This window comes from Entelurus aequoreus, linkage group LG16 (genome assembly GCF_033978785.1).
Source record: "Entelurus aequoreus isolate RoL-2023_Sb linkage group LG16, RoL_Eaeq_v1.1, whole genome shotgun sequence".
Classification (NCBI taxonomy): Eukaryota; Metazoa; Chordata; class Actinopteri; order Syngnathiformes; family Syngnathidae; genus Entelurus; species Entelurus aequoreus.
In genome coordinates, this window is record NC_084746.1 from 5,181,894 (window position 1) to 5,201,654 (window position 19,761).

General features: G+C 36.7%; 1 protein-coding gene across 2 annotated transcripts in view; it reads left to right on the forward strand.

Moving 5' to 3' along the window:
- LOC133631254 (serine/threonine-protein kinase NIM1-like) overlaps positions 1-19,761 on the forward strand; it is an 85,321-nt gene that overhangs the window by 65,026 nt on the left and 534 nt on the right. For both annotated transcript variants that reach the window (XM_062023423.1, XM_062023422.1), the window contains 5 exons: positions 4,598-4,711; positions 4,807-4,892; positions 8,037-8,291; positions 8,355-8,623; positions 18,675-19,761. The exon at positions 18,675-19,761 is cut by the window's right edge and continues 534 nt beyond it. In XM_062023423.1, coding sequence (XP_061879407.1) covers positions 4,826-4,892; positions 8,037-8,291; positions 8,355-8,623; positions 18,675-19,409 — 1,326 coding nt within the window. In that variant the 5' untranslated portion in view covers positions 4,598-4,711; positions 4,807-4,825 and the 3' untranslated portion in view covers positions 19,410-19,761. The remainder of the gene's footprint in view (positions 1-4,597; positions 4,712-4,806; positions 4,893-8,036; positions 8,292-8,354; positions 8,624-18,674) is intronic.

The window sequence follows — 19,761 nt, forward strand, 5'->3', positions numbered from 1 at the left end:
TTTTTTTTTGATCGATTATCACTTTCCGCCGGTGTTTTGTTTTGTTTATATTTCCCTGGTCAAATTTCTGTCCCCATTTATTGCATTTTTATTGGTCCTCTTCAAACTAATGAACTTTCCGGATACAATTTCTTACATTTTGATTCGCCGAAAGTTTTATCAATGACAAATACTGCCTCAGTTAAGCAGAAAGACTTCTTGGTAAACACTAAGGTGAGTGAAAAGTCAACGTTTTTAACTTCATCTTGTGCCATGTCTCCAGTAAATGACTTGTCTTAGTCTTTGTGAGTCCATGGAAACTTCACTTTTATCTCCCGCTGGATCGACATCGTTTGAGGATGGAGACAGGCTAGCTGTTAGCCCGATCAGACTCCTCCACCCCAAAAACATACTTTGCGGGTCAACAAACTGGGCAAATTAGTGCTTTTTGAAGTGTTAATGTGCGAGGACTGTTCAAAAGGAGTTACTTGGAGAAGTGGCTGACAAGTTAGCAAGTGTCGCTCGCATCGCTGACTGCGACGTCATCACCGTCATTGTTTACTGAAGCAGAGATGCTGACTGCACTGCAAAAAGTCAGTGTTCAAAAACAAGACAAAAAATACAAAAATGAGGGCTATTTCGTTTGAACTAAGCAAAATGATCTGCCAATAGAACAAGAAAATTCGGCTTGTCAAGAATTTCCAAAACAAGTAAAATTAGCTAACCTCAATGAACCCAAAAATACCTTAAAATAAGTATATTCTCACTAATAACAAGTGCACTTTTCTTGGTAGAAAAAACAAATATGAGACCTTTTTGCTCAATATGTTGAAAAATATTCTTAAATGAAGTAAATGCTAGTGCCATTATCTTGACATAATGATATGCGCTCGGCACCAAGATTTTTTTTTTTCATGCTTGAAGTAAGAAATGATTACTTTAGAAAAGTAGTTTTCTACTTGTGAGTGTTGATGACACAGCTTTGCAACAGTTGATATTCTAGTTTCAAGCATGTTTTACTCAATATAGGTCATCAAATCTCAGCAACAAGCTGTAATATCTATATATAGCCCTTAAAACAAGTAAAACACTCTAACATAAAATCTGCTTAGTGAGAAGAATTATCTTATCAGACAGAAAATAAGCAAATATCACCCTTATTTGAGATATTTCATCTTACTTAGATTTCACTTTTTGCAGAGTAGTTAAAAAATATTGATGAATGCATTTTTTGCCTCGACCCTGTCAGTTGAAGTGGGAACGTGTTAAAATGTTTGACTAAAACTACTTTTTTCAAAGTAAGAATTTCTTATTTTAAGCACGAAATAAAAAAATCATGACTCTGACACAATTGTGTCTCATAATTAAAACAGATGACAGCCAAATTGTCTTTGCTGTTTTATTTTCAATTAAACAATAGAAAACACATATTTAAACATTTAACATGTGACATTTCAAACAATTTTGAACAGAAATAGTTCATGCACATTCAGATAAACTCTTCAAAATTACAATAAAAAAAAAAGTGGTTGGGGGCCGGACTGTAAATATATATATATATATATATATATATATATATATATATATATATATATATATATATATATATATATATATATATATATATATATATATATATATATATATATATATATATATATATATATATATATATATATATATATATATATATATATATATGTATATCCGTCCATCCATCCATTTTCTACCGCTTGTATATATGTTGACTGAAAGAGCACGCACTTGGCACGATGATGTCATTTTATAAATAGTTGATTTATATAGGCTAGTAAGGTAAAGTTTTGTACCTGACAAACTCTGAGGAAGGCTGCAGAAGCAAGATAGCCGAAACTTGTCAGGTACAAAACTTTACCTTACTAGCCTATATAAATCAACTATTTATAAATACACATTAGTAGGCTAAATGAACCTCTTTAACATATTACGATGATGTCATGTTATCCATGGAAAAATGCATTTTTAGACCATATGATTTGCCTGAGCGGCTAGGAGACCCCGAGAGTAACAAGCGCTTGCCTTGTTGCCTTTCCATTAAGAACAATAAATTAGTTTTTAGTATAAGTTTGCTGGTTTCAAGAAATGTAATGCCGAGCGCATATCATTATGTCAAGATAATGGCACTAGCATTTACTTCATTTAAGAATATTTTTCAACATAATGAGCAAAAAGGTCAATTGCGCTTGTTATTAGTGAGAATATACTTATTTTAAGGTATTTTTGGGTTCATTGAGGTTAGCTAATTTTACTTGTTTTGGAAAGTCTTGACAGGCCACATTTTATTGTTCTATTGGCAGATAATTTTGCTTATTTCAAGTAAAATGCCCCTAATTTTTGTATTGTTTTTTCTTGTTTTTGAACACTGACTTTTTGCAGTGTAGGGTGACCTAGCCACGGCCATTTATAAACTACTCTACAGTGTGTTGCATCATTGTTAATGTGTTTATTCAGTTGTACGTTTTTGTATTTAAATGCATTAAAAATTGTGGAAAATTAGAAAACATTTTTTTTTAAATAGTCTACTTGAAACATTCAAAAAATCCCCATGTAAAACATGTCATAGTGACTAAGCACGTGATACACACCTGCTGATACACACGCAGCACGTGCCGATGTGTGAGTCAGGCAGGACATGATTGGATTATACTTGTACAACATGAAAATGCGGCTTATTAAGATCCTTGGTGTTCAGACTGTGAGCTGACACATAGCAGCCTGTCTGGTATCATGGTGACGGGTGTCCGGGTCAGTGGGGTTGTTGCTTTGTCGCAGGTAATTGTTGTGTTACCACAATTGAGTAGAGGGTGAATAAAGCTGATATTAAGTAAATGGAAAATACTGATATTTAACATTTCCTACAAAAAAAAGAAATACAATTACCAGATTGTGCAGACTAGTACTACACTTTTTGTTTACATGACTTTTTTTTTTTTCAAATATAGAAATACATTTTTTCGGAAAAAAGGAGGAATTTACCAAAAAATAAAGGAAAACATTTTGGAAAATAAAATGCATTTTCCAAAAATAAGGAGCAATTTCCCAGATAATTTTTTTTTCTGAGAAATAATGGAAATTTTGGGACATTTTCCAAAAAATAAAAGAACATTTCTCAGATAATAAAATACATTTTTCAGAAAATATGGGACATTTTCCAGAAAAAATTAGAAGTTTTCCAGAAAATAAAATAACATTTACAGATAAGGGGGACCCTTTTATGAAATTAAATACATTTTACAGAATATAACATACCATTTAAAAAAAAAAAGTGACATTTTACAGAAAATAAAATACAACTTCTTAGATTATACATTTACATTTTCTGAAGATAAGGGACATTTTCCAGAAAAAAGAGAAGTTTTCCATAAAATAAAATACATTTTCTCAAATATGGAAATTAATTTTTCCGAAAAAAGGAGGAATTTACCAAAAAATAAAGGACAACATTTTGGAAAATAAAATGCATTTTCCAAAAATAAGGGGCAATTTCTTGCAGGATATAAAATAGTAATAAAATAGTTTTTTGGGGGGGAAACAAGAGAAATCTTGGGACATTTTCCAAAGAATAAAATACAATTTCTCAGATAATAAAAATACATTTTTCAGAAAACATGGGACATTTTCCAGAAAAAATTAGAAGTTTTCCAGAAAATAAAATAACATTTACAGATAATAAGGGTACGGAGCCCCTTAAGGAACATGGGGTAAAAAACATTTTTTACAATTTTTTTTTTTTTTTTTTTTTTTTTTAGACATGTCTAAAAAAAAAAACAATTCTAAATGTTTAACTTTTTTAATAACTTTATAAAAAGTTTATCGTGCGCACGTCTTTTTTTTTTTTTAGACATGTCTCTCATGCACACGAGATAAATGTCTAAAAAAAAAAACAATTATAATTTTTTTTAATTTTTTTATATAACTTTATAAAAAGTTTCTCGTGCGCATGAGATAGTTTTTCGTGCGCACAAGATACATGTCTAAAAAAATACAAAAATAAAAAATAAATGATAAAAAAAAAATAATTCCCCCATGTCCCTTTAGGGGCTCCGTAAAGAGGGAACCTTTTATGAAATTAAATACATTTTACAGAAAATAACATACCATTTCAAAAAAACATGTGACATTTTACAGAAAATAAAATAAAACTTCTTAGATTATACATTTTAATTTTCCCAAGATAAGGGACATTTTCCTGAAATTAATAAAATATTGTTCAGAAAAATTAAAAAATAAATACATACATCTTCCAGAAAAAACGGGAGATATTCCAGATTTAAAAAAAAAACAACATTTCTGAGGTGGAATAAAATACATTTTATAGAACGTAATGGAAATTTCCCAAAAATAAAGGAAATTTTCCAGAAAATAACAATAATAATTGTGGAAATTCTGTATTTTTTTTAATATTAATTTGGGAAAAAAACAATATAAATACAATATATTTTTACAACTGAATGCTACAATGAATCACTGGACCTAATAAAGAGTGTAATGGCCACTATGATAACAGTGAAAGCTGCTCTATGATGACCTCCAATGAGATGCAAGACATCCAAAAGATAATCCCAGCATGCATATGCAGTGTCTCTTCCAGGCTTCCAGCAGCACCTTCACGTCTTTGTGGAAGCTTGTGCAAAGCCTGTCTGCTGCGTGTCTGCAGGGGAGGAGCCAGCCTGGACCTTACAAGCAGGCTGCGGTAGGGATCATCACCTCCTGCTTGTGGGCCTCACAACTTTCTGCATACCACTTTTCTCTTGTTTTTTCCCCTAACTTACTCTATTTTTTTTTTAGCATATTTGTGAGCGTCGTCATGTATTTGAACAACAAGAGCACTGCGGGCGTCAACACAGAACGAACCAAGAAGAAAGCAAAAACAAGTAAGTACACACATTTATTTCGTACTCTTTCACATTTTGAGTGTGTTTACACTGCAAGATCAACAAGCAGTGAGTGTGTGGTGAGTCCTAGTGGAAGGGGAGGGACTAACTGGTGTGGTTGCAATTAACAGTTAAAAGGGAGAAAAGGGGGGGACGTGAGTGTAGTGGGGGATGGAGGGGCTGCCATGTCTAGCTCTTTAATATTGTTTAATAAAAAGTTGAATAAATACATAAAATGTACCCTCTCACTCCGCCAGCTTTATGGAGGGCCAAATGGGACAACATTAAATACATTTTAAATGTGCCATTATTATTTAAACCATTAAATAAATACAAAATATTAAAAAGTATAATAATTATCTCACAAAAAATAATGAACAATGAAATCAATAATTAGGATAGGATGGAATTTTATTCATCCCACAATGGAGAAATTATGTGGTTGCAATAAAGATTCAAAAAGTTCACTAAATGAAACATTTCCCATTTTGTAAAATAATTTTTCCAGAAAATAAGAGAAAAAATAAGGGACATTTTTCAGAAAATAAAATAACATTCTCAGATGATTAAAATAAATTTTCCGGAAGATAAGGAACAATTTCCAGAAAAAAGAGACGTTTTCCAGAAAATAAAATACATTTTTTGCCTAACATTTTAAAACAATTACCAATAAGTGCCATTATTAATTAAACCATTAATTTAAAAAAAAAGTATTAAAAAGTATAATAATTAAATTACAAAAAAATAATGAACAATGAAATCAATAATTAGGATAGGATGGACTTTTATTCATCCCACAATGGAGAAATTATGTGGTTGCAATGAAGATTCAAAAAGTCCACTAAATGAAAAATTTCCCATTTTGTAAAATAATTTTTCCAGAAAATAAGAGAAAAAATAAGTGACATTTTTCAAAAAATAAAATAACATTCTCAGATGATTAAAATACATTTTCCGGAAGATAAGGAACGATTTCCAGAAAAAAGAAGTTTTCCAGAAAATAAAATACATTTTTTACATACATTTTAAAACACTTACCAATAAGTGCCATTATTAATTAAACCATTAAATAAATAAAAAGTATTAAAAAGTATAATAATTAAATCACAAAAAATAATGAACAATGAAATCAATAATTAGGATAGGATGGAATTTTATTCATCCCTCAATGGAGAAATTATGTGGTTGCAATGAAGATTCAAAAAGTCCACTAAATGAAAAATTTCCCATTTTGTAAAATAATTTTTCCAAAAAATAAGGGACATTTTTCAGAAAATAAAATAACATTCTCAGATGATTAAAATACATTTTCCGGAAGATAAGGAACAATTTCCAGAAAAAAACAGAAGTTTTCCAGAAAATAAAATGAATTTTTTACATACATTTTAAAACACTTACCAATAAGTGCCATTATTAATTAAACCATTAAATAAATCAAAAGTATTAAAAAGTATAATAATTAAATCACAAAAAATAATGAACAATGAAATCAATAATTATTTCATATATTTATATTCATCCCACAATGGAGAAATTATGTGGTTGCAATGAAGATTCAAAAAGTCCACTAAATGACAAACTAAAATGAGTAATAAATAATACCTATTGCGAACAGCTAAGAATACTATCTTAACACCCATATACACTGTGGTGGCTGCGATGTTCCATACCATTGTGTGCTGCTAATAAAATACAGTCGTGCTCATAAGTTTACATACTCTTTATGATTTCTTGGCCATTCTTCAGAGAATATGAATGATAACACAAAAACCTTTTTTCCACTCATGCTTAATGGTTGTGTGAAGCTATTTATATTCAAACAACTGTGTTTACTCTTTTTAAATCAGAATGACAAAAGAAAGTACCCAAATGACCCTGATCAAAAGTTTACATACCCCAGTGACTTTGGTCTGATAACATGCACAAAAGTTGACACAAACAGGTTTGAATGGCTAATCAAGGTTCCAATCCTCACCTGTGTCATGTTTGTTTGTAATGAATGTGTGTGTATGAAAGGTCAGTGAGTTTCTGGGCTTCTGACAGACCATTGCATCTTTCATCCAGTGCTGCACACATGTTTCTGGATTCTGAGTCATGGGGAAGGCAAAATAATTGTCAAAGGATCTGCGAGAAAAGGTAATTGAACTGCATAAAACAGGAAAGGGGTATAAAAAGATATCCCAGGAATTGAGAATGCCAATCAGCAGTGTTCAAACGCTGATTAAGAAGTGGAAAATGAGGGATTCAGGTCCATCAGCAAAGATTTCAGCCACAACTGCCAGGAAAATTGTTCGAGATGCAAAGAAAAATCCACAAATAACTTCAGCTGAAATACAGGACTCTCTGAAAAATTGTGGTGTGGCTCTTTCAAGATACACAATAAGGAGGCACTTGAAGAAAAATAGGCTGCATGGTCGAGTCGCCAGAAGAAAGACATTCCTGCGCAAATGTCACAAAGTATCCCGCTCACATTACGCCAAACAGCACAGAGACAAGCCTCAAAACTTCTGGAACAAAGTAATTTGGAGTGATGAGACCAAAATTGAACTTTTGGGCCACTCGACCATGCAGCCCATTTTTCTGCTGATTGGCATTCTCAATTCCTTGGATATCTTTTTATACCCCTTTCCTGTTTTATGCAGTTCAATTACCTTTTCTCGCAGATCCTTTGACAGGTCACAGGTGAGGATTGGAACCTTGATTAGCCATTCAAACCTGTTTGTGTCGACTTTTGTGCATGTTATCACATCAAAGTCACTGGGGTATGTCAACTTTTGATCAGGGTCATTTGGGTACTTTCTTTTGTCATTTTGATTTAAAAAGAGTAAACACGGTTGTTTGCCAATAAATAGCTTCACACAATACCACAACACTGGATATTATTCAGATAAGTTACATTTAATTTAAGAACTTGCACACAAAGCAACACTGGAGGTGGCTATGACGTGTGCATTTTCCGCGCGTGCGTACTAGGACGTGTTGCGCCGGCGGACAGAGGGGGTCTTAAACGACGGCATAGTGTGTGTGGTCAAGGATAAGGTTAGGTGGGATTTACCCTGGATAATCTTAGTGTAGAAGGGGCCTGAATTGTGGTACTGAGTGCCACAAAGTGAGACTTTCCAAATACTATGATTTTCCACTCAGGGGCTCAGCCGTGTCCAGAGAAGATCTTGAAACGAGTATCCCGAAAAAATATGAAAAAGTTGGAGAGTAGCGGCGAGGAGCAGGATGCGACGCAGCACACGGCCTTCGGGAAGGCCTTCTACGACCTGAGCCACTCCGAGAGGGTGATGGACGACCTCACCTTCGGACGCCGCGTGGGACTCTACGAGCTCAGAGGAGAGATCGGCTCTGGGAACTTCTCCCATGTACGACTGGGGATACATGACCTGACCAAAGGTGAGGGAGGACCACTCCCACTCATCTGCGTCTTGGAAATGCCTGATTTCGCTCTGGTTTCAGAGAGAGTGGCGGTCAAAGTCCTGGACAAAGTGCGTCTGGACAAGCGGTCGCAGTCGCTCTTCGCCTCAGAGATCTCCTGCATGGAGAAGCTGGCTCACCCCAACATCGTGCGTCTCTACGAGGTGGTGGAGACCCTCAAGAGGCTCTACTTGGTGATGGAGTACGCCGGCGGAGGGGAGCTGTTCTCCCTTATCAGCACCAGGGGACGCCTTTCCAACTTGCAGAGCAAGCTAGTGTTTGCTCAGGTGCTGTCAGCAGTGAAGCACATGGTGAGTCAACACGATGCTTTCACCCATCTAGGACAGAGCTTTGAAGGCCTACTGAAAGCCACTACTAGCGACCACGCAGTCTGTTAGTTTATATATCAACGATGAAATCTTAACATTGCAACACATGCCAGTTTCCCGGGAAACTTCCGCTTGAAAACGTCTATGTATGATGACGTATGCGCGTGACGTCACGACGGCAACGGAAGTATTCGTACTAGGGATGATGTTTGATAAGGAATTATCGAGTTTGAGCCTATAATCGAATCCTCTTATCGAACCGATTCCTTATCGGTTCTCTTATCGAGTCCAGATAGGTTGTTGTATATGGGGAAAAAACACACAGTATTTGGTTTAACAAAAGCTCACTTTTATTATATAAGAAAAAAATAAAATCTAATAAATAAATAAATATTGACTGTTACCCACTTAAAAAAATAAAATAAAATAAACACATATTGACTGTTGTTACCCAAAGTATATTAAGTGGGATTTTTCAGAGAAACAAATATATACAGTAACACAAAAACAACCTGTCTCTGTGATCACTATAGGTGTATAAATAATAATATAGTGTTAAATAAAATCAGTCCCTTGGGCACAAAACTGAAAATAATACAGCTCTCCAAAAAGTGCACTTCTGCTGCTATTGGAACATAACTGTTTGTTATGATGCTTTGACATTTTTGCACTTTATTTCTTTATTGAAAGAAAATTCTATGAAGAGAAAAGTTGTTTGCAAATGTGGTTACAATGCTAAAAAATGAAAATTTAAAGCTAAAAAAAGAAATACACTTTGAGTTAACATTATAGGGGGAAAGATGTTATGAGCTAGGGCGGGGGTCGGCAACCCGCGGCTCTAGAGCCGCATGCGGCTCTTTAGCGCCGCCCTAGTGGCTCTCTGGAGATTTTTCAAAAATGTATGAAGAATGGAAAAAGATGAGGGGAAAAAAATCTATTTTTTGTTTTAGTATGGTTTCTGTAGGAGGACAAACATGACACAAACCTCCCTAATTGTTATAAATCACACTGTTTATATTAAACATAATTCACTGATTCGAGTATTTGGCGAGCGCCGTTTTGTCCTACTAATTTTGGCGGTCCTTGAACTCACCGTATAGTTTGTTTACATCTAGACCTTTCTCCGACTTTCTAGGACGTGTTTTATGCCACTTCTTTTTCTGTCTCATTTTGTCCACCAAACTTTTAACGTTGTGCATGAATGCACAAAGGTGAGTTTTGTTGATGTTATTGACTTGTGTGGAGTGCTAATCAGACATATTTGGTCACTGCATGACTGCAAGCTAATCGATGCTAACATGCTATTTAGGCTAGCGATATGTACATATTGCATCATTATGCCTCATTTGTAGCTATATTTGAGCTCATTTAGCTTCCTTTAAGTCATCTTAATTAAATGTATATCTCATGATACATGTAATATGGCTTTTAATTTTTTGCGGCTCCTGACAGATTTGTTTTTGTATTTTTGGTCCATTATGGCTCTTTCAACATTTTGGGTTGCCGACCCCTGAGCTAGGGAATATAGGGAATATAACAACTACACTACCCAGCATGCAACGGGAGTTACGAGCATGCGCGGTAGCCCCGAAAAGTGTTGCATGTTGCCACGCTGTGAAAGTAAACGTCAAGAACTCAGCCAACACGCCTCGTCTCATTATTTATAATTAGACAGACCACACATATACAGTGTGATTTTGTTTTGTTTACAAGGAAAGAAAAACAAAAGTTAAAAAAGGGAGATATGTTGTATATATATATGTATGTGCTGCGGTTGCTTTAAGAACGTTGCAACAGCTGCCGTAAAGGATGTGCGTTGCTAGCCTGGTTGCTATGTTTCCGGTTGGTCGTAAAAGTGTTCGTCATGTGTTTGTACCCTGCTAAAAATCTCTCATGAAAGTTATTCATTGGATTATAGCTTTTGTTTTGAACTTTATTACACCTTGGAGCACTTTTTCCCGTCCATTGTTTTCCTGTTTTCGCTATCTGCGCCTAATGACTGAGCTACGTGACGTCATTTCTTGTGATGTCCCACGGAGCATTTCTGGTCGGGACGGGATTCGAATAAAGAACCAACTCTTTTTCTTTACTATAGTGGTCTCGATAATGGGTACCGGTTCTCAAAAAGGGATTCGAGTCCGAGGACTCGGTTCTTTTCTTATCGAACAACCGGGAAAACCGGTTTCGAGTATCATCCCTAATTCGTACCCAACGTGTCACCATACAAACTGCTCTGTTTTCATCGAAAAATTCCACAGTATTCTGGACATCTGTGTTGGTGAATCTTTTGCAATTTGTTTAATGGACAATGGAGGCTGTAAAGAAGAAAGTTGTAGGTGCGATCGGTGTATTAGCGGCGGACTACAGCAACACAACCAGGGGGTTGTGTTGTGTTTGAGCTGGATAGCAGACGCGCTACCGTGAGTACAGCTTTGGCTTCCAAACATTTGATCGCTTGCCCGTACGTGCGTGTCGCTATGTGCATGTCACGTACGTCACTTTGGGGAAATATATGTTTCTTGCCGACTCTGATGGCGGCCGGGGTGTCGTCGAAAGCTACAACGCCCGCCGCCGCTCCGTAGCTAAGTTAGCTTCAATTGTTAAGCTTCGCCAAGCTGGAAATTATTAACCGGGTATTTACATGTCCATGGTTTAATAGTATTGTTGATCTTCTGTCTATCCTTCCAGTCAGGGTTTTTTTTTATTTTGTTTCTATCTGCATTTGAGCCTGATGCTATCACGTTAGCTCCGTAGCTAAGTTAGCTTCAATTGTTAAGTTTCGCCAAGCTGGAAATTATTAACCGTGTATTTACATGTTCATGGTTTAATAGTATTGTTGATCTTCTGTCTATCCTTCCAGTCAGGGTTTTTTAAATATTTTGTTTATATCTGCATTTGAGCCTGATGCTATCACGTTAGCTCCGTAGCTAAAGAGCTTCACCGATGTATTGTCGTGGAGATAAAAGTCACCGTGAATGTCCATTTCGCGTGCTCGACTCTCATTTTCAAGAGGATATAGTATCCGAGGTGGTTTAAAGTACAAATCCGTGATCCACAATAGAAAAAGGAGAAAGTGTGGAATCCAATGAGCCAGCTTGTACCTAAGTTACGGTCAGAGCGAAAAAAAGATACACACTGCACTACACTCTAGTCCTTCAGTCTAACGTTCCTCATCCACGAATCTTTCATCCTCGCTCAAATTAATGGGGTAATCGTCGCTTTCTCGGTCCGAATCTCTCTCGCTCCATTGTAAACAACGGGGAATTGTGAGGAATCCTTCCTCCTGTGACGTCACGCTATTTCCGGTAGGGTCAAGGCTTTTTTTTTATCAGCGACCAAAAGTTGCGAACTTTATCGTCGTTGTTCTCTACTAAATCCTTTCAGCAAAAATATGGCAATATCGCGAAATGATCAAGTATGACACATAGAATGGATCTGCTATCCCCGTTTAAATTTTTTAAAAATCATTTCAGTAGGCCTTTAAGAATCCTATGTTATGTACTTTATGTATGTTGTCTTCATTATGACATGTATTAGTAAACTTTAATGGAAGTACTCTGATGATACTCATCCTACCCATAACCACATGTTTTATTTTCTCTAAATGAAACATTTGAATAATACTAATCCAAATAATAATCATTATGTACCGTATTTTTCGGACTTTAAGTCGCAGTTTTTTTCATAGTTTGGCCGGGGGTGCGACTTATTCTCAGAAGCGACTTATGTGTGAAATTATTAACACATTAGCGTAAAATATCAAATAATATTATTGATCTCATTCACGTAAGAGACTAGACGTATAAGATTTCATGGGATTTAGCGATTAGGAGTGACAGATTGTTTGGTAAACGTATAGCATGTTCTATATGTTATAGTTATTTGAATGACTCTTACCATAATATGTTACGTTAACATACCAGGCACGTTCTCAGTTGGTTATTTATGCCTCATATAACGTACACTTATTCAGCCTGTTGTTCACTATTCTTGATTTATTTTAAATTGCCTTTCAAATGTCTATTCTTGGTGTTGGCTTTTATCAAATACATTTCCCCCAAAAATGCGACTTATATATGTTTTTTTCCTTCTTTACTATTAGGGATGTCCGATATTATCGGCCGATAAATGTGTTAAAATGTAATATCGGAAATTATCGGTATCGTTTTTTTAATTATCTGTATCGTTGTTGTTGTTTTTTTTAGGTTTTTTTTTATTAAATCAACATAAAAAACACAAGATACACTTACAATTAGTGCACCAACCCAAAAAACCTCCCTCCCCCCATTTCTTTCTGTTATTAATATTCTGCTTCCTACATTATATATCAATATATATCAATACAGTCTGCAAGGGATACAGTCCGTAAGCACACATGATTGTGCGTGCTGCTGGTCCACTAATAGTACTAACCTTTAACAGTTAATTTTACTCATTTTCATTAATTACTAGTTTCTATGTAACTGTTTTTATATTGTTTTACTTTCTTTTTTATTCAAGAAAATGTTTTTAATTTAGTTATTTTATTTTATTTTTTATTTTTTTAAAAAGTACCATATCTTCACCATACATGGTTGTCCAAATTAGGCATAATAATGTGTTAATTCCACGACTGCATATATCGGTTGATATTGGTATCGGTTGATATCGGTATCGGTAATTAAAGAGTTGGACAATATCGGAATATCGGATATCGGCAAAAAGACATTATCGGACATCCCTATTTAATATGCATTTTCGGCCGGTGCGACTTATACTCCGGAGCGACTTATACTCCGAAAAATACGATATACAAATATTTTATAGCAATACTATTGTATGTTATATTTGTTCAATATTAAAATAATGTCTGATAATAAAGTTTATTGAATCCTTAAATAATAATTGAATATTTTTTCAAAATTATAAGAAATTACTAGAGATGTCCGATAATGGCATTTTTGCCGATATTCCGATATTGTCCAACTCTTAATTACCGATTCCGATATCAACCGATATATACAGTCGTGGAATTAACACATTATTATGCCTAATTTTGTTGTGATGCCCCGCTGGATGCATTAAACAATGTAACAAGGTTTTTCCAAAATAAATCAACTCAAGTTATGGGACAAAAATGCCAACATGGCACTGCCATATTTATTATTGAAGTCACAAAGTGCATTATTTTTTTTAACATGCCTCAAAACAGCAGCTTGGAATTTGGGACATGCTCTCCCTGAGAGAACGTGGGCGGGGTTGGGGGTGCGGGGGGGGGGGGTGTATATTGTAGCGTGCTGCAAGGGGTTCTGGGTATTTGTTGTGTTGTGTTTATGTTGTGTTACGGTGCGGATGTTCTCCCGAAATGTGTTTGTCATTCTTGTTTGGTGTGGGTTCACAGCGTGGCGCATATTTGTAACAGTGTTAAAGTTGTTTATACGGTCACCCTCAGTGTGACCTATATGGCTGTTGATCAAGTATGCCTTGCATTCACTTGTGTGTGTGTGAAAAGCCGTAGATATTATGTGACTGGGCCGGCATGCAAAGGCAGTGCCTTTAAGGTTTATTGGCGCTCTGTACTTCTCCCTACGTCCGTGTACACAGCGGCGTTTTAATAAGTCATACATTTTACTTTTTGAAACCAATACCGATAATTGTGAAACCGATACCGATAATTTCCGATACTACATTCTAAAGCAGGGGTGGGCAATTAATTTTTACCGGGGGCCGCATGAGAAACCCGAGCACTGCTGGAGGGCCACACCGACAATATTTCAATTAAATTTTGCTCAAATTATTTTTAAAATATACCGTAAGATAGATAATAATAATAATAACATTTTCATTTAACCTAACTTATCTTTATACAAAAGCAGATGACTTTTGATGGTTTTATTTTTAACACTTTCTTACACAACACTTCCTGATGTATATTACAATACAACAATTTAAATTTCTGTCACTTGATCCTGCATCCTCTTTGTTGTGAACGTAGCACGCCTGTAAGGTGATTGGCGAAGAAGGAGGAAGCGTTGCTGTTGCGGAAATGAGGAGTGAGGATAGATGTGCGTGTGGAAAGAACGAGATAAGTTGAGCTGTGTTAGTATAGCATGCTCAATAAAAGTTTAAAAAGAGCATCAGACTTGGTGTGCACTTCTTCTGGACGCTACAATTGATGTCAGAAGTGGGATGAAATGCCTCCCAGTTCGCCTTACCATCAAACCTGGGAGTCTTCATTGAGAGCGGAATTCCCCCCGTGGCAAGCAGCGTGGCTGCACCTGTAAACGCTGTCTCTCTCTCTCTCTATCTCTCTCTCTCTCTTTGCGGCGAGCTCCTCACGTGGCACGTACCTCCCGATGACGTAGCACACAAACAGTGCAGTATGCGCAAAGTTTTACTTCTGCCACCAATTGTAGCGTCCAGAAGAAGTGCACATCAAGTCTGACGCTCTTTTTAAACTTTTATTGAGCAAGCTATACTAACACAGCTCAACATATCTCGTTCCTTCCACACGCACGTCTCCTCACTCCTCATTTACGCAACTGAAGAAGACAACATCTACTTCAGCAGGTCGTTACACTATATTCTTTAAACACAGCAACGTGTGTACCACAAATAAGCACACAGCTTTACCTTTACTTGTCTTGTTGAAAACACGCCATTCGTCATCAACTTTTCTCTTTTTAGCGGGCATCACTTGTCGCTGTGCGCCTTCCCTCACAGGACATACGCACATATAACACTTTTCAAAATAAAAGCAGCACAGTTGTATTGCACGCACGACAAAGATGATTTTTTAAATGTATTTTGTAATTTGAGATTGCCGCTGCGCGCACGAGCATACGTCCACACGGAAGTAATACAAATAACGCTTTTCAAAACAAAAGCAGCACCGTTGTATTGCACACTCGAAATAGATGCTTTTTAAAATTTATTTTGTAATTTATAATTGTCCTCACGCGGGCCGGACAGGGACGTACAAAGGGCCGGATGCGGCCCGCGGGCCGCACAATGCCCAGGTCTGTTCTAAAGCATTTATCGACTGATAATATCAGCAGTCCGATATTATCGAACATCCCTAAAAATTACATACTTGTAATCATATTTTTAAAGTAAACAAAGTATGGCTACTAATTATTTAAAGTTACTGACTTATTAGGCATATTTTGATTATTATATTAATACTATACAGCAGGGGTCACCAACCTTTTTGAAAGCAAGAGCTACTTCTTGGGTACTGATTAATGCAAAGGGCTACCAGTTTGATACACACTTAAATAAATTGCCAGAAATAGCCAATTTGCTCAATTTACCTTTAACTCTATGTTATTATTAATAATTAATGATATTTACACTTAATTGAACGGTTTAAAAGAGGATAAAACACGAAAAAAAATGACAATTCAATTTTGAAACATAGTTTATCTTCAATTTTGACTCTTTAAAATTCAAAATTCAACCGAAAAAAAGAAGAGAAAAACTAGCTAATTCGAATCTTTTTGAAAAAATTAAAAAAAAGAATTTATGGAACATCATTAGTAATTTTTCCTGATTAAGCTTAATTTTAGAATTTTGATGACATGTTTTAAATAGGTTTAAATCCAATTTACACTTTGTTAGAATATATAACAAATTGGACCAAGCTATATTTCTAACAAAGACAAATCATTATTTCTTCTAGATTTTCCAGAACAAAAATTTTAAAAGAAATTCAAAAGACTTTGAAATAAGATTTAAATTTGATTCTACAGATTTTCTAGATTTGCCAGAATAATTTTTTTGAATTTTAACCATGATAAGTTTGAAGAAATATTTCACAAATATTCTTCGTCGAAAAAACAGAAGCTAAAATGAAGAATTAAATTAAAATGTATTTATTATTCTTTACATTAAAAAAAATTAATTTACTTGAACATTGATTTAAATTGTCAGGAAAGAAAAGGAAGGAATTTAAAAGGTAAAAAGGTATATGTGTTTAAAAATCCTAAAATCATTTTTAAGGTTGTATTTTTTCTCTAAAATTGTTTTTCTGAAAGTTATAAGAAGCAAAGTAAAAAAATTAATGAATTTATTTAAACAAGTGAAGACCAAGTCTTTCAAATATTTTCTTGGATTTTCAAATTCTATTTGAGTTTTGTCTCTCTTAGAATTAAAAATGTCGAGCAAAGCGAGACCAGCTTGCTAGTAAATAAATACAATTTAAAAAATAGAGGCAGCTCACTGGTAAGTGCTGCTATTTGAGCTATTTTTAAGAACAGGCCAGCGGGCTACTCATCTGGTCCTTACGGGCTACCTGGTGCCCGCGGGCACCGCGTTGGTGACCCCTGCTATACAGGAACACATTTACGCCCAACTGAGCATTGAAACACATCAACAGTGTACAAAACGGGTTATTTGCTGGCGCATTTAAAAATCAATTTAAACGCATCAGCAATTAAAACATATCTTATGTGGTACTGTCAAAATTAAAATGGCAAAAAACTAGGGATGTCCGATAATGGCTTTTTGCCGATATCCGATATTCCGATATTGTCCAACTCTTTAATTACCGATACCGATATCAACCGATATATGCAGTCGTGGAATTAACACATTATTATGCCTAATTTGGACAACCATGAATGGTGAAGATAAGGTACTTTTTAAAAAAATTAGTAAAATAAGATAAATAAATTAAAAACATTTTCTTGAATAAAAAAGAAAGTACAACAATATAAAAACAGTTACATAGAAACTAGTAATGAATGAAAATTAGTAAAATTAACTGTTAAAGGTTAGTACTATTAGTGGACCAGCAGCACGCACAATCATGTGTGCTTACGGACTGTATCCCTTGCAGACTGTATTGATATATATTGATATATAATGTAGGAAGCAGAATATTAATAACAGAAAGAAACAACCCTTTTGTGTGAATGAGTGTAAATGGGGGAGGGAGGTTTTTTGGGTTGGTGCACTAATTGTAAGTGTATCTTGTGTTTTTTTATGTTGATTTAATTAAAAAAATAAAATAAAAAAAACCCGATAATAAAAAAAAACGATACCGATAATTTCCGATATTACATTTTAATGCATATATCGGTCGATAATATCGGCAGGCCGATATTATCGGACATCTCTACTTGTAATCATATTTTTAAAGTAAACAAAGTATGGCTACTAATTATTTAAAGTTACCGACTTATTAGGCATATTTTGATTATTATATTAATACTATACAGGAACACATTTACGCCCAACTGGGCATTGAACCACATCAACAGTGTACAAAACGGGTTATTTGCTGGCGCATTTAAAAGTCAATTTAAACGCATCAGCAATTAAAACATATCTTATGTGGTACTGTCAAAATTAAAATGGCAAAAAACATATACCGTAATTTCCGGACTATAAGCCGCTACTTTTTCCCCTCGTTCTGGTCCCTGCGGCTTATACAAGGGTGCGGCTTATTTACGGCCTGTTCTTCTCCGACACCGACGAAGAGGATTTCGGTGGTTTTAGTACGCAGGAGGAAGACGATGACACAATGATTAAAGACTGACTTTTCATATACCGGTAGGCTGGTTATTTTGATAACGTACAGGCGAGCACTTTGTATTACTTTGCACCGTTGTATTATTTGTACTCTGTACGAATGCTGTTCGCCAAGTCAAAGATGTGAAAATTTGATTGAATGATTGAAAGATTTATTGTTAATAAATGGGACGCTTTGCGTTCCCAAACAGTCATCTCTGTCCCGACAATCCCCTCCGTGGTAGCAGGAACCCCTATATACTACGCTAATTACACATCAAAACCCTGCGGCTTATAGTCGGGTGCGGCTTATATATGGAGCAATCTGTATTTTCCCCTAAATTTAGCTGGTGCGGCTTATAGTCAGGTGCGGCTTATAGTCCGGAAATTACGGTAAGCGGTAGAAAATGGATGGATATTAAAAGTGAAAAAATAGAATATTTGAACTCACAATTAGTTGGACCTATTCGACGCCGCATAAGCCAGTGAGCGACTTATACTCGGAAAAACACGGTACTTACTTGGGTGTCTTCTTCTCCAGCATGACAGCAACTTGGTCCACCGGGACTTGAAGGCCGAGAACGTCTTCTTCACCAGCACCTGCTGCATCAAAGTGGGCGACTTCGGCTTCAGCACCTCCTGCCGCCCCGACGACGTCCTCCACACTTTCTGCGGCTCCCCGCCGTACGCCGCCCCGGAACTGTTCAAGGAGTCGGGCTACCTGGGCGGCTACGTGGACATGTGGGCGCTGGGCGTCTTGCTGTACTTCATGGCCACCGCCACCATGCCGTTCAGAGCCGCCAACACGGGCCGGCTGAGGCGTTGCATCCTGCAGGGCTCCTACGGCATCCCGCCGTACGTCCCCGACCCCTGCAAAGAGGTCATCAAGGGGCTGCTGAGACCCGTGCCCGCGGACCGCCTGACCACCGCCAAGATCGTAGCCAGCGATTGGATGAGAGGCGTCGAATACCCGCAACCGTACGCAACCTGTCGCCCCACGCCATCCCACCTGGCCGCGCCCGCGTGCCTCCTCGGTGCGGACGATTTGAACCTTAAGGCGGCGCTGAAGGATCTGGGCATTGGCGAGCTCCACCTCCTGGACCACGCCGTGGACCTGAGGAGCCCCGTGACCGGTGCCTACCGCATCTTGCTGCACCGCGCCCAGAAGAGGAGGTCGGTGGAGGCGGTGGGCTACAACTACGCGTGCACAAAGGAGGACCGGAGTCGACTCAAATGGATGGACGAGCGGCGCTCGGTGGTTTGTAACATCATGTAGCGTTCTTTGCCGTTCAATCAAGAACCGGAACCGGAATCAGAATAGTTTTTATTGCCATCGTTTGAGAACGGGTTCTCGAACTAGGAATTTGACTTGGCGCGACATAAAACACAGAATAGTTAATAACATGAGCTAGCAGATCTTGTTATTGTTCATGTGCCTGATGGCCGAGGGGAAAAAACTGTTCAGGTGTGGGTCTGGATGGACCGTAGTCTCCTGCCCGAGGGGGAGAGGGGAGACTAGTTTGTGTCCAGGGTGAGAAGAGTCTCCTGGTCCTGGAGGAGAACAGGTCCTGGAGGGATGGGAGTTCGTAGCCAATAACCTTCTCAGCAGCACGCAGTCCATGCTTGTC